This window comes from Pseudopodoces humilis, chromosome 1 (assembly GCF_049639895.1).
Source record: "Pseudopodoces humilis isolate 2021_Gansu_Grassland_sample_001 chromosome 1, ASM4963989v1, whole genome shotgun sequence".
NCBI classification, from domain to species: domain Eukaryota; kingdom Metazoa; phylum Chordata; class Aves; order Passeriformes; family Paridae; genus Pseudopodoces; species Pseudopodoces humilis.
The window spans coordinates 112689648-112702890 of NC_142200.1; the positions used below are offsets into that span (position 1 = coordinate 112689648).

At 35.7% G+C, this 13243-nt stretch overlaps 1 protein-coding gene across 15 annotated transcripts in view; it reads left to right on the forward strand.

Moving 5' to 3' along the window:
• The window catches only part of SLC4A7 (solute carrier family 4 member 7), a 93611-nt gene that overhangs the window by 70698 nt on the left and 9670 nt on the right, over window positions 1-13243 (forward strand). For all 15 annotated transcript variants that reach the window (XR_015772071.1, XM_088052325.1, XM_088052281.1 and 12 more), the window contains 10 exons: window positions 1682-1815; window positions 2384-2629; window positions 4952-5057; window positions 6872-7033; window positions 7973-8086; window positions 8525-8686; window positions 8944-9195; window positions 11403-11471; window positions 11916-12089; window positions 12388-12519. Coding sequence is in view for 14 of the 15 variants with exons in the window: in XM_088052325.1 (XP_087908451.1) it covers window positions 1682-1815; window positions 2384-2629; window positions 4952-5057; window positions 6872-7033; window positions 7973-8086; window positions 8525-8686; window positions 8944-9195; window positions 11403-11471; window positions 11916-12089; window positions 12388-12519 (1551 nt within the window). In the remaining variant the exon portion in view is untranslated. The remainder of the gene's footprint in view (window positions 1-1681; window positions 1816-2383; window positions 2630-4951; window positions 5058-6871; window positions 7034-7972; window positions 8087-8524; window positions 8687-8943; window positions 9196-11402; window positions 11472-11915; window positions 12090-12387; window positions 12520-13243) is intronic.

Genomic DNA, 13243 nt, shown 5'->3' on the forward strand with positions numbered 1-13243 from the left:
ACTAGTTTGAAGTGTATTTTCTGTTTTTAAATCTTACCACAATGAAATAAGGCTCTGTCCTTTTGTGGGAGGGAAGGATGTATTCGGATACGTCCTTTATAAATGCTAACATTCTGTTGAAATTTATAGTGTTAAAAAATTCTGCTTGATACTTAATGAAATTTTTAAGCTTGTACTATATTAAAATCTAGTTACCTGTTTTATCTCTTTCAATTATTGCTGTTGACTCAGATATTTGTTTATTGATGTAGCACTTCAAGCTGATAGAAAATACAGAAATCAATTATGTCTTTTCTGTGTGCTGGTTTTGCCACTGTAAATGTAGGAACAATTGCTAAAATGACAATATGAATTTTGAATGTACAACATGCATAATAATGAAAGTACCCTCATTTCAAGGCTTGATTCTCAAACACCTTCTTTCTTTTAGCTATCTGGAATTGTTTGCGGGTTTGTTCCTGCCTTCAGATACTTGGTGTGCATCACTGAACAAAACATTTAGTTACTGCACACACATGTTCAAGCACAGTAGCTGACATTGTAAGGTACACAGTTTGTCTTTGAAACCTTCCCTCGCATTCTCAGAGGCCATCACCTCCACAGTGCTCCTGTCCCTGCCACCCTGACTGAGAGCCCCAAGGTTAATGCATTGACTAACCAAAAACACTAATTCAAAGGTAATAGAACAAGAGACTGGAATGATGTATTTTTTTCCTAATGTTATGAACATAGGACTCATTTTCATTTTTAATAGCCCCAGTTCAGGAAATAATTTTGACCATTTTCAGATGCTTTCCTGAATTGGAGCTCAAGTTTGCATAATTCTGTTTTCTTAGGCTTGCATAATTTCAAAATAGCAAGTGCTTAAAAGTTCCACCAGGAACACTGTAATTCCATTAGAGGAATCTGTAATCCATGACTTCTCATAGTGGTAGGTGGGGTAATTAATTATTTTCATATATTTTGGTATTTAAAATCCTGGCCTCTTTTTTGAGGTGCATTGTAACTGGGTATTTTTGGCAGAAAATATTGTAGGAAAACATTTAATTCAAGAACTGAAGTAGATACCTTAATTCCTTGAAAAGAAATGCATTACCAGGTGGGACATTGGTTTACTGTTCATCTATTTTTGGTGTCATGTATACATAAACCAGTATTCTTCAGTAATTTCCCCTGCACCTTGCCTGTCAGTTTGGTTATTTTATTTTTTTTTGTAATGCTTGGTTGACTGATGCAGATTTGATACGGTACACTTGTAGGTATGTTACAATATAAATATCTATTTTCTTTACAGAGACCATTAATTCTTTCTGTAAACAACATGTTGAGTAACTATTTTCTTTTTTGTTTGTTTTTTGTCTTTGTTTTTTTTTAAAAAAATTGTGTAATTGTTGGTATGCTTTTCCTCCAGAGCTAGCAGGACTAGTAACTTGTTCTCATGGTTTTGGATGGCTTTTTGTTTCTCAGGGGTGAAGTTTTCAAAATCTTGTCTATGGTATTGTTACTGCAAAACTGTGTTAAGTTACTCTTGTCTCAAATGTGGATATTAATTGCAATGTGTTTACATCTTGTCTTGTTTCTAAGTTAATGCGTCTTAAAGCTGTATTTACAAAGATTGGATGCTAAATGCTAACCTGAAAGGTTAGAAAAGTTACATCTTTTTTTTTTTCCCCCCAAACAGAGTGCAATAGAGTCTCTCTTTGGAGCCTCATTAACTGGGATTGCCTATTCTCTCTTTGCTGGGCAACCTCTTACTATCTTGGGAAGCACCGGACCAGTTCTAGTATTTGAAAAAATATTATTTAAATTTTGCAGGTAAGTGATATTTATATTGGCTTGATGCACTTTTTAACATTCCAGCATGTTACAATAGCTGTAATTGAAAGCAGATGTGCAGTAAATGTGCATGTCCATGAAGGTAAATACACCATGAAGGTGGCAAGAGATTGAGAAATTGATACAGTTTGGTAAAACTGTGAGGCACTGGCAAACTTGAATGAGAAAATCAGTGATAGGAAGTGGCAAGGACTTAAATAGAAGTTATATTCTGACTGTGTGAAGTTGTTGGCTTTACTTCTGCAGGGGTAAGCAGAGATCAATCTGCCCTCTAGGAGAAACCATCTGGGTAGTTCTGGAGAGATGCATCCCCATGATGCTTCCCAAGCTAGGTAGTTGCACTGTCAATCTTAGAAACACCTTGCAGTGTTGCTTTGCTTTGGTAGGAGATGAGACAAAGAAAATTTTCTGCTTCTGTCAGAGCTAATATCAAGCATGAGGAAAGTGCTGAATACCTATAAAGCTTGGCCTCAGTGTCTTTTCAAATAGAATGTAGTACAGGTGGGTTTTGGCTCAGTTAATGCTCTTTGTTTCTTTCTTCATACAGGGATTATGGTCTTTCCTACCTCTCCCTGCGAACTAGCATTGGTCTGTGGACTGCATTTCTATGCATTGTGCTTGTAGCCACAGATGCAAGCAGCCTCGTGTGCTACATCACTCGATTTACCGAGGAAGCTTTTGCAGCGCTCATATGCATCATATTTATTTATGAGGCATTGGAAAAGCTTGTTCATTTGGGAGAAGTGTATGCCTTCAATATGCACAATGATTTGAATAAACTGACTTCATATTCGTAAGTAGCAAGTTTCTATCTGTTAGTGAAATAAAGAGGAGAATACAGAGAGTTATTGTTTCCTGAATGGCAGTGGGTACCACTTCCAGGAAGGGTTGGAGGAATGCTAGGGGTGATATGCTCATGAGAAACTTAAAAAAAAAAATAAAAAAAAAATCTATTCAGGATGCTGTGGAATTGAATATTCTTTGTTAGCTATGAGTGGCTGGAAGGGATAAAGGGCTGTGACAAAGCCTGCTTGTAATATGCAGTGTCACTAAAGGTTAGAACATGACTTCTGCCTTTCTACTTCTAGGAAGTATAGTTTCATGAAATAGGATGAGTTGGGTTACTAGCTCACATCTGCCAGATAGAGATCCTGCTCACTGTTGCTCAGAGAAAACTGCACATTTCTCATAGTTTAAATGAAATCTTGCAAATACTAGCACTTCCCTCCTGTTGGAGATGTACATCCTCCAGCTTTAGTTGTACCTGTGTGGTCACAATGTGGGTGAGGGGACCCCCAGCAAGGTCATCTCCATGCACCTAGGGTGAAGGTCCCTGCTAGTTGCACTGGGCAGTCATTCCCCAGTTGGAGAGCAGAATACTCTCTGTCTTGCTGGGCAGCTGCTCTACCTGGCAAGGACAGCGATCATCTTGCACACAGCATGACCTCTAGCAGTGTCAAACCAGGTTTGGTCTACTGCATTTTCCCTCCAAGATCTCCGCTCGCTTTTACAGTCACTCAGTGCTTCTTCAGCGCTTTATTTCAGAGGAAATGGCAAACACCCTGTCAGACTGCTTCTTGTGTTCCATTCACACTTGACTTCCTGTCTTAACAGCTGTTAAGACCAGGCCACTTTGCGAGGAGTGGGCTGTGGGAGGACATTCACTTCCTTATTTTCCCCTTTCTACTGGCTGCTCATCCTTCTGTTTCAGTGGCTCTGGGTTCTCACTGGACTTCTGTGTGGACCTGTTAAATGCACTGGTCTGGCAGAAACTGTACTGTAGGTCTTCTTGCACTTGCCACCTGATTGTGTTTTGCCACAGACAGGCCATGAGGGTGGAGACGGGAAGGTGGGATTTTAATTTGGTTTAGTTCTATGTTTTTTAGGACATGCCACTGCGTTCAGCTTGGGTTTGTCCTGCAGTTTTTTTCTCACAAAGCTATTAGAGATCTAGCTGTTCACAATTGCTTTCTTCCTCCTTTTACTTTCTTTTTCTACCCACTCTGTAACCTCCAGTAGGGAAAAGGGTGCAGAATAAGCATGTTCAGTTAATTGAGCCACAAGACAATTTCAAATACTCTTGAATTTTCTCTGGATGTGTGTTTTGTTTTTGTTTTTTTTTCTTTCTCTTTCTGGATTTCTTCTTATCTACATGGTGGCATACTTTATCTTCATTGCCTTTGTTGAGAAATTTGTCAGTCTTCCTTCAGCATGCTTGTTCATGTTGCTGCCTTAACCAATAATTAATGATGTTTTCTGTCTCATCATGCTTATGATTGCAATTTCTTTCTCTTCCAATGATTCTGTGTTGTCAACTACTTTGTAGAAATTACTGCTTTCCACCACTTTCCCATTTCCTTTTGCTGTTACTTCAGAATTCAGTTAACAGAAGAAAATTTGTTTACTTAGTATTTTTAAATTCCCCAAACATTGCGCTTTGCAAATCTAGGTTCTTTTTGCCCATGAACATTCAATGTTTTTTCCTTCTTTACTTTCACACATCAGGACGCAGATTTTCCCTTCCATGATTCACTGGGGATTTTTTCAGTGTCTTTAGTGAATCTCATAGAAAAAGATATAATAAATCTTTCTCCTCTTCTACATAAATGTTCATGCGTTAAGCTTACGAGTTGGTGTACTTGAGTAGTTTTATTTAAAAACATTCCATTAAATCAATATTCAGTCTGTTGTGTTTTGAGTTTTTTTTAATCTTACGTGTACTTCTGTTAACCTGTCTGACAGAAAGGATTCCGCAGTCCAAATTTGCAAAATGCTGAAACAGGGACAGGCATTTTTACTTCTACAAAAATATTGCTGAATAAGTCTGTATACAGTTGCTTTAAAGCTGAGCACTGTAAGCATTTATATCTTCAGTTAGCTTACTACATAATGAAACATGGTGTCTTTTTTCAGGGTGACCTGATTCTTCATTTCTGCCACCCTCCCAATGGTCCTAGGTCACGTGATGTAAGGAAAAGCCTTGTACTCTGCTTCCTCTATAGAAGTTTGGGATAAACTCTGGTTTAAACTCTTCAGGATTTTTTAATTTACTTCAAATTGTTCCATTTTTACACATGTGGCTTAAAAGCATGTAAACTCTTTTTCTTCTCTTCAGATGTGTGTGTTCTGAGCCTGAGAAGCCAAGCAATGAAACACTGCATGTGTGGAGGAGTTTGAATAAGTCTGGGGAAGATATAGCATGGAGTAATCTTACAGTTTCCGTGAGTATCTGAAAGCTATACATATATATCTGTGTGTATGTGTGTGCATAAAAGATAAATACCTGCACGGTAATAGTTTTGATCAACATTTTTTCATCTGATTTTTTTTTTTTTTTAATTGAGCCCAGACTCTTTTCCTTAAAACTGCATTTTTGAACTCAATTTCTTCCATAAGGCTTTACACAGTCATTGTAGAGGATTAGGTGAGTGAGTCCAGGGAAGTAAATGCTAATGTAAGTGTCTGCTTGGGTTAGCCACCTTAATACTCTTAGGTACTGCAGTCATCTTTCTGCAGGTGAACATGATAAGGTGAATAAACAAGAGTTTGCTTTCTTCCAGTTCCTGAAAGAAATACTTTTAATATGATGTGATGATGGAATTTGTAGTTGAAGTGTGGTAGCAAACACATTTTGTTAGACATTGGTACAAAACGCCAACAGAATCAAATGAACTACCTAAATATCGATTGGAAGAAAATAATTATTTGAAATTGAAAATAACCGTTTAGAATAGCTTGAAACCATTAACTTCTGAAGAGGATATTTTATACCAATATCTATTTTTGTGTGTAGGTGAAGAGTAGGAAAGATACCATGTGCAAGTGTTCTGGAAGGCTTTTAGAAAGAAACACTTCTGCTGATAAGTTGTTTCTTGTGCAGTGGAATAAATACATCTGTGTGCAGCCACTTTGCTTACCCTGGCATCTGATTCCTACCTGTATCTTGAATGATTGGGGTCTGCTGAGGCTTTTGTTATGTTTGCTGGGTTGTGTGCCTACTTTGGCCATCTGAGGCTGATGAGAACAGTAGTGGATATCTGTGTATGAGGTCCCCTTGTGTCTGAGCGTAGGCATTCACACTAAAGCACCTCTTTTGCACAGCAGAAATTCCATGTAAAACCTCAGTGCTTTACTTGACTTGTAGCAGGACTCGTTTTTATGTGCTACCAATGGCTCCTAGTTTCCCATAATCATTTAGGATGGCAGTTTCTTTTGAACTTAGTTTTTATATTTCCTTTATATTTATTATTTATTTTATATGCCTTTTCATCTATATGCCTTTTCCTCTAAACCATCTTTACTCTTATCTGAGAGACAGAACTGATCCAGAATTTGGTATTATCTTATAATCAAAGCATATTAATAGGGAGAACTGCCATAAGATAAATTTTCAATAAATGAATTAATAAATTAGGTTGGTGCAGTGCTGCTTCCAGATACTTTACTGTCTTGTTGTTTCCTTGCACTCCATGTATCTACTTTAACTTATTGCTTTGCATTTTAGTAAGTCTTTTGGATAAGTATTATCTAACTTGGTTTTTACTTATTTATTTAAATACATTTTTTACAATGCTTTCCTACTTTTCTAGAAACTTTTTCTTGTGGTTTGGGTAATCTTATTTTATAAGACTGTTTTTTCCCTTAAGTGAAAAAAACAAAATCAAAGAGATAAGAGAAACTGAGGAGATCCTTTTTTATGTTTGTTAGCTTAAAGTTGATGTTGGATATTCTGCTTTTCCTGGGCAATCTTTCAATGCTTTTAAAAACAGAATAGAAGTAATGTGACTGTAAAGAAGTTTTTTCTTCTTGGGCATCTCCCAGCATTTTGGCATCCTGAAATAATCAGTGATGGCTACTGTAGCTTTTCTGGAAAAGACAGCACAAATGTCTGGCTTTTTCATGGTGAGGTAGTGATGGAGGAGGGAACTCTTTTTTGGAATTATGAGCTTGATTCTCAAATGTGTTTTATTTAGAAAAGTTGGAAGCTTGGTGAATGAATAAAACATAGACATATGAAGAGTTTTTGTCTTTGCAGGAATGTTTAGAATATCATGGTGTGTTTCGTGGATCAGCTTGTGGCCATCATGGACCATATATTCCAGATGTTCTCTTCTGGTCTGTCATACTGTTTTTTGCAACATTTTTCCTCTCCTCTTTCCTTAAGAAATTCAAGACCAAACGCTATTTCCCAACTAAGGTAATTCTGATTAGAGACTAGACTGTTGTTACCTTGTAATATATACCTTGGTATAATTTAATGGATTTGAGTTCTGTCTTGAGAGATTTCTTTTAAGACAGAAAAGGAAATTAAAACCCAAAACTCAGCTAATAATTATGAAATTTAGAACATTTGAGGAAAGAAACCATCTGCAGAAAATTTGGTACTTATTCTGTATTTTTGTAGAGTTACAGCAAGATATTCTAAATTTTGGAAGACCTAAGCAGTCCATCTCCCCACATTAATCAGTGTTGCCAGGTATCATTAGTAGAGAGAATATTGCTGCTCTTCTCCTCACCTAGCCATACAAAACAACTATTTGCTTTCCCCAAACTACTGTCTGTTGGGTTTTGAGTGGTTCCTCAGGGGATTACTACTTCTAACAGATGCCAATGTGATGATTCTTTTTAGACTGATATATGTAATTTCTGCTAGGCAAAATGAAGCGGTTAGATCTACTATAAACCTCAGCTCATCCCGGTAATGTCTTCCTAATGTTTAATAAAGTTATCTTTGATAATATGAATTATTGCAAATCATCCACCTCGTATTGAATAAAACATGAAATGTATGAATATTACTGACCTAAGGTATCAGGGACTAGCTGTGATGGCTGAGCCTTGTAATGGCATTGAGGGGAGAAGGAAGATGATGGAGTTGTTTGAAGTAATTTGCCTCTTGCAGTAGACCACTTTTAAATGAGTGAACAGCTGTACAAAATACCTGTCTTCTGCAACTTCATACTATGCTGGCAGGCAGCTTAAATTTTAAAGTAACAAGAAAAAACAGATAATGTTCAGTGGTGTTGTATGGTATAAATAAATTTATACTTTTTATAGGGGAGAAAAATCATCTTTCTACACATGCAAATTATAATGGTGAAAAAGTACATCTTAACACAAGTCTTTTTTTTTATAGGTGCGTTCCACCATCAGTGACTTCGCGGTATTTCTGACCATAGTAATCATGGTTTTGATTGACTATCTTGTAGGAGTACCTTCTCCTAAGCTTCAGGTTCCAGAGAAGTTTGAAGTAAGACACAAAACCTTTTGAAAAACATAACTTTTAAAATACTTGCAGTTTTATGAACAGTAGAACAATCGAGTTGTATAGAAACAGAAATTTCTCTTTTTTGATTACAATGTAGTTGATCAAGTAGTTTCTCTTTTCTGTTTTGGATGTATGTCTCATCTGACAGAAGAAATGATGGAAAAAGGGAAGTATTCTTTTGTGCAAATGTGCAATTGATATTCTGAAAAATTGAATGGATTTGTTTTAATTTTTTCCATATAAATGTCATGTTCACCTGTAACAGCTAAATCAGTCTTTTGGTCAAAGCATTGGAAAACAAGCTAAATGTATACTTAAGAGACTGATCTGTTATGCATTGAAACTGTAGTGATAAAATCTGCATTCTGTTTTAGTAATTTAATTCTCATTGTTGATGGGTTGGTTTTTTTTTACTATCAGCCCACCCGAAAAGACCGAGGATGGTTCATAGATCCTCTTGGAGGCAATCCTTGGTGGACACTCTTGATTGCTGCTCTTCCTGCTTTACTCTGTACCATTCTCATTTTCATGGATCAACAAATAACAGCCGTTATTATAAACAGGAAAGAGCATAAACTGAAGGTAAATGTAATTTTTACAGAAGTCTAATGTTGTGTAAGTCAGATTTACTTAAAATCAGATTAATTCTGCAAATTTATGAAATTACCATCAGCTGCTAAATATGCGTATAAATTGACTAATCAAGAACAAATATACTTTTGTGGATACGCTCAAAGTATCTGACTTTTGTAGTTGTAGGTTATTTACCTGCTGAGTTAGAAATATGATATCATGTAAGTAGAAAGTTTTTCAAGTTATTTGTTTGCTTAATTTTACAGAAAGGCTGTGGTTATCATCTTGATCTGCTCATGGTTGGTATTATGTTGGGAATATGTTCTCTCATGGGCTTACCGTGGTATGTTGCTGCAACTGTCCTGTCTATAAGTCATGTTAACAGCCTGAAAGTTGAATCTGAATGCTCAGCACCAGGAGAACAGCCAAAGTTTTTGGGGATCCGGGAGCAGAGAGTGACAGGATTGATGATTTTTGTGCTGATGGGGATGTCAGTGTCCATGACCTCTGTGTTAAAGGTAAAAGACAGTTTCTTCCAAAATATTTTCTTAATGCTTTTGATTTTGATGTTGTGATTTAACATTTCATACTGAGGGAAAGTTCTGTTATGTTAAGTAAGATATGCCTGGACTTGATCTCAAATTGCTTTTTTAGCAACAGATGTTAGTTGAATAGAAGCAATATGGAAGGATGCAAAAGAATGAAATCTGAGAAAGCTAGGAATGTAGTGAGAAGTGAAGAAGGCAACCTTTTCCTGTGTTACCTGATTTTCTGGTCAGCTCTTTTTTAGTTTCTTGGTTTCATATTACCTAAAAACTGCAGTTTTTATGTGAGTGCACAAACGGAGAGCGAAAAAGATTGTTATGAAGAAGTAAAGTTGAGTAGAAGTAATACAGTGTAGCAGAAGGAACAGAAACATTGCTTTAAAAGGGAGAAATAACATTTTTCACTTCTTACTCTTTAGCTTACTAAACTTCATGTGATTTTTAGTGTCAGGATTATTTTATGCATCATCACAGTGTAATGGTGATTAAGCAGGTTGAGTTGTAGCATCAGATTACACTTTATCTCTTAATTTATGTCCAGAGTGACCTTTCAAAGCCTCTGTTAGAAGAAAATTGCTTAGTTCAGTTGGTTTTTTGCTCAGATTTATTAAAATCTGTTCAGGTTCTGCTTTGTTGTTTCAAATCCAGTAGTTAAAAGGAGAAATGAAAGAACTTATCTTTTTGTTGCCAGAAATGCAGATATTGCATAACTGCTGGTGTTGCTAAAGAACTTTGTAAAAATCTGTTTAAACAAAGACAAATCTCCAGTAATTTCGTAAGAAATGTAACTTCTCAAATTTAGATAATGGGAAAGAATAACCCTGTAAACATGCAGCTATAGTTTAATAAGTAGTTATGTTTTATAAATTTTAAATTGTTGACCATTTCTATGAGTATTAAAGAGTGTAAAGGTCTGAAAAGAATAAGGCCATAGCAGTTACTAAAATTAAGTATTCAGATTTGACAATCTCTCATTAAAATGTTACCAAGAGCTCTGTTGTATAATATGAATAATCTGAATCAAAAGCAGAAACACTGAAATAGATTTATTGTTGCTCAAAAGAAGAAATTAAAAGTGCTGTTTGCTGAAGCAAAGTGTTTTAAACCACATATTTTAACTTTTTTTTTCTTAGAAACAAATACTTTTTGTTCTATCGACTCAGGGTAATTGGAATGGAATTATTACTCTTTGCTCTTTAAGAAATGGTTTACTTTATCAGTGTGAATGACTGTTATTGTGCAAAAGAAATAAGGAGAACAAAGCCTTGCATCTGCCAGTTGCTGTGCTTTTGTTCCATGTGTGGATTTATACTGATTTAATGCAGTAGAAGATACTATATCGAATTACAGAATTTACAGTGAAGACACTAGCCACACACACACACACACAAATTAATCCCTAAGGCATAGTTTTATTTCGCACTGTTTAAATAAAGGTTTTTGTTCAGTCTTGATAGCAGAAGTTTTTATTAAGATTTCACGTTGTGTCTTGGCTGTCCGTTACTTGGATGCTTAATGAATTCAAGAGCAAAGAAGGCTTCACTGCAGAGGTTTGATGCAAGTGCCATTGAAATCAGTGGACAACTTCATTATCTTAATAAACTTTAAATTATATAAAAATATAAAGTCACACTGTACAAAATTATATAAGCTGTCTATTATATCTTACAATTTAAATTGTTATAAACATTATGTTTAATAAGCTTTAAAGTTTTCTTCTTCCTGGAGCAAAACTTTGCTTTGAATGATTAGCAGATTTTAATAGCTCAGTAGGTATCGTGAGGGTTTTGTATTGTCTGCTCCAGATACGCAAGTGTTCAAAAGGAAAACTTAATACTGCAGTTTCATGAAGTTGTACAGAATACAGTAGTCTCGACTTAGTTCCTATCAAATAGCAACATAAAGCACTATATTTAGCATGAGTAGAAATTTTGGTTACAACCTACAAAATTGAAAGAATGGGCAGTCAATGCAGAATTACTTTTTTATCCTGGTGATAGCCTTGTTCTAGATTATTTTGCTGCTCAATAATACATATGTATTCTTTTAAATAGAGGCCCCCATTTCACTTAAGTAAAATATAAAGTGAAAAATAGCTTGGTCTGTGCCTTTCACTGATACGGACTGCTGTCTTATGTCATGTTGATACCACTTTTAACTGGGTGTTTTTTCCTCCCTAGTTTATTCCAATGCCAGTTCTGTATGGTGTCTTTCTTTACATGGGAGTATCTTCATTAAAAGGCATTCAGGTAAAGTCTGATGTTAATGAGCAGTTCGCTTTTGTTTAACACTGAATGAAAAGGAAACTGTAACACCCTACATTATGTGAGCTAAAATAAAGTTGTACCATATTGTCTGAATAGCATGTAGGATAATTTCCTGAGCGCCATGTTTGGGTATTGGTTCTTACAATACTGTCTTCACTTGTCAGTTCTCTTTTATTTATTCTTTCAGTAGTGTACCTAAGAAACAAATTTTCTGAAATATTCTGGAATTTTTTACTTTTTTGTTGAGAGAGGGGGAAGAAAACCCCTGCAAAACAACCCCTATTTCCACCCCCTTGAATGTTCACTGTCTTTCATTAGTATTTTATTTGGGATTATATTACAATTCTGTAGCCCCCTAAAAAGGATTATTTTCTTCAGGAGATGCAAAAAATAATTAACTTAAGAATGATTTTATTTTCCATGCAGTTTTTTGATCGTATAAAACTGTTTGGAATGCCTGCCAAACATCAGCCTGACCTGATTTATCTACGTTATGTGCCACTCTGGAAGGTCCATATCTTTACAGTTGTTCAGCTCACTTGTCTAGTTCTGTTGTGGGTGATTAAAGCCTCTGCAGCTGCTGTTGTTTTCCCTATGATGGTAAGTTTTCTAGTTTGCCAGTTAATAATTTTTGTACAAGACTACTACAGTATTACTCAGCGTCTCTTCAGAAGATGTTTGCTGCCTTTTAAGAAAGGAGGGAGTGGGAAAGAAACAAAAAGGAATTCAGTTGTGATTAGCTCTTGAAAGTGGAAATTATTTATCTTTGGGGTAAGATAAAATCTAATACTAGAAAAAAGAGCTTCAGTTACAGTTTCTGAGTGTTCTCAAAATGTTTCTGCATTTTTGTTCATTTGAGTAGTTTAATATGAAGTATTTTGTCTGTGGTTCCCTTTAGGTTCTAGCATTAGTGTTCATTCGCAAACTCATGGATTTATGTTTCACCAAAAGAGAGCTTAGCTGGCTTGATGATCTTATGCCAGAAAGTAAAAAGAAGACAGAAGATGACGAAAAGATAAAAGAGAAAGAAGTAGGTGTGAAAACAATCAAACTGAGCATGTTGTAAATTTCTAGGAAATACTTTATGCAATTTAAAAGAATTTTATGTGACCTAAGCATATGACCTTATATACCTGATACACATTTTTAAATTCTTCACTAATGAGATGAACTTCTTTACTAGCAGAACAGATGCTGGTGGTTAACAAATTAAGTGTTTCAGTTATGCTGTTATGAACCATGATTCTTATTTGTGATCAAAATTTTCAAGCAAAGTGAAAAAAAGCAGCTATTAGCACAAAACTGTTGGGTTTTTTTGTCCTTCATCAGATTACAAGAAAAGAAAATGCAGAGAAAGGAGAAGGAGAGGGAAGTGGTGGAGTAGGATTTCTTAATTCTGCTTAAATTAGTCACAAAAGTGTTCATAATATCAGGGACATTTTGCTCTGTGTGTTTGTGGAGCAGTCATTAAGCTTAAGTAGTGCTAGTTACCTATAATGCAGTAATGTAGCTTCTGTAACTTCTCCATAAAAGTCGTGCCTCGCTATACACCACCTAGATGAACTCCTTGCGAAGCTTGTAACATCCTCCTTCCCCAGTCTCCCATGTCCCCTTCCTTAATAAAACACTTCTAAGAGGAAAGGTCATAAGCTCTGTCTCCTGCATTCAGCTGTGATACCTACACAGAAGTGCCTCTTACCTCTTTGGAATACCTGTCATATAACTAGAATAGCTTGAGATAATAACTGAATAAC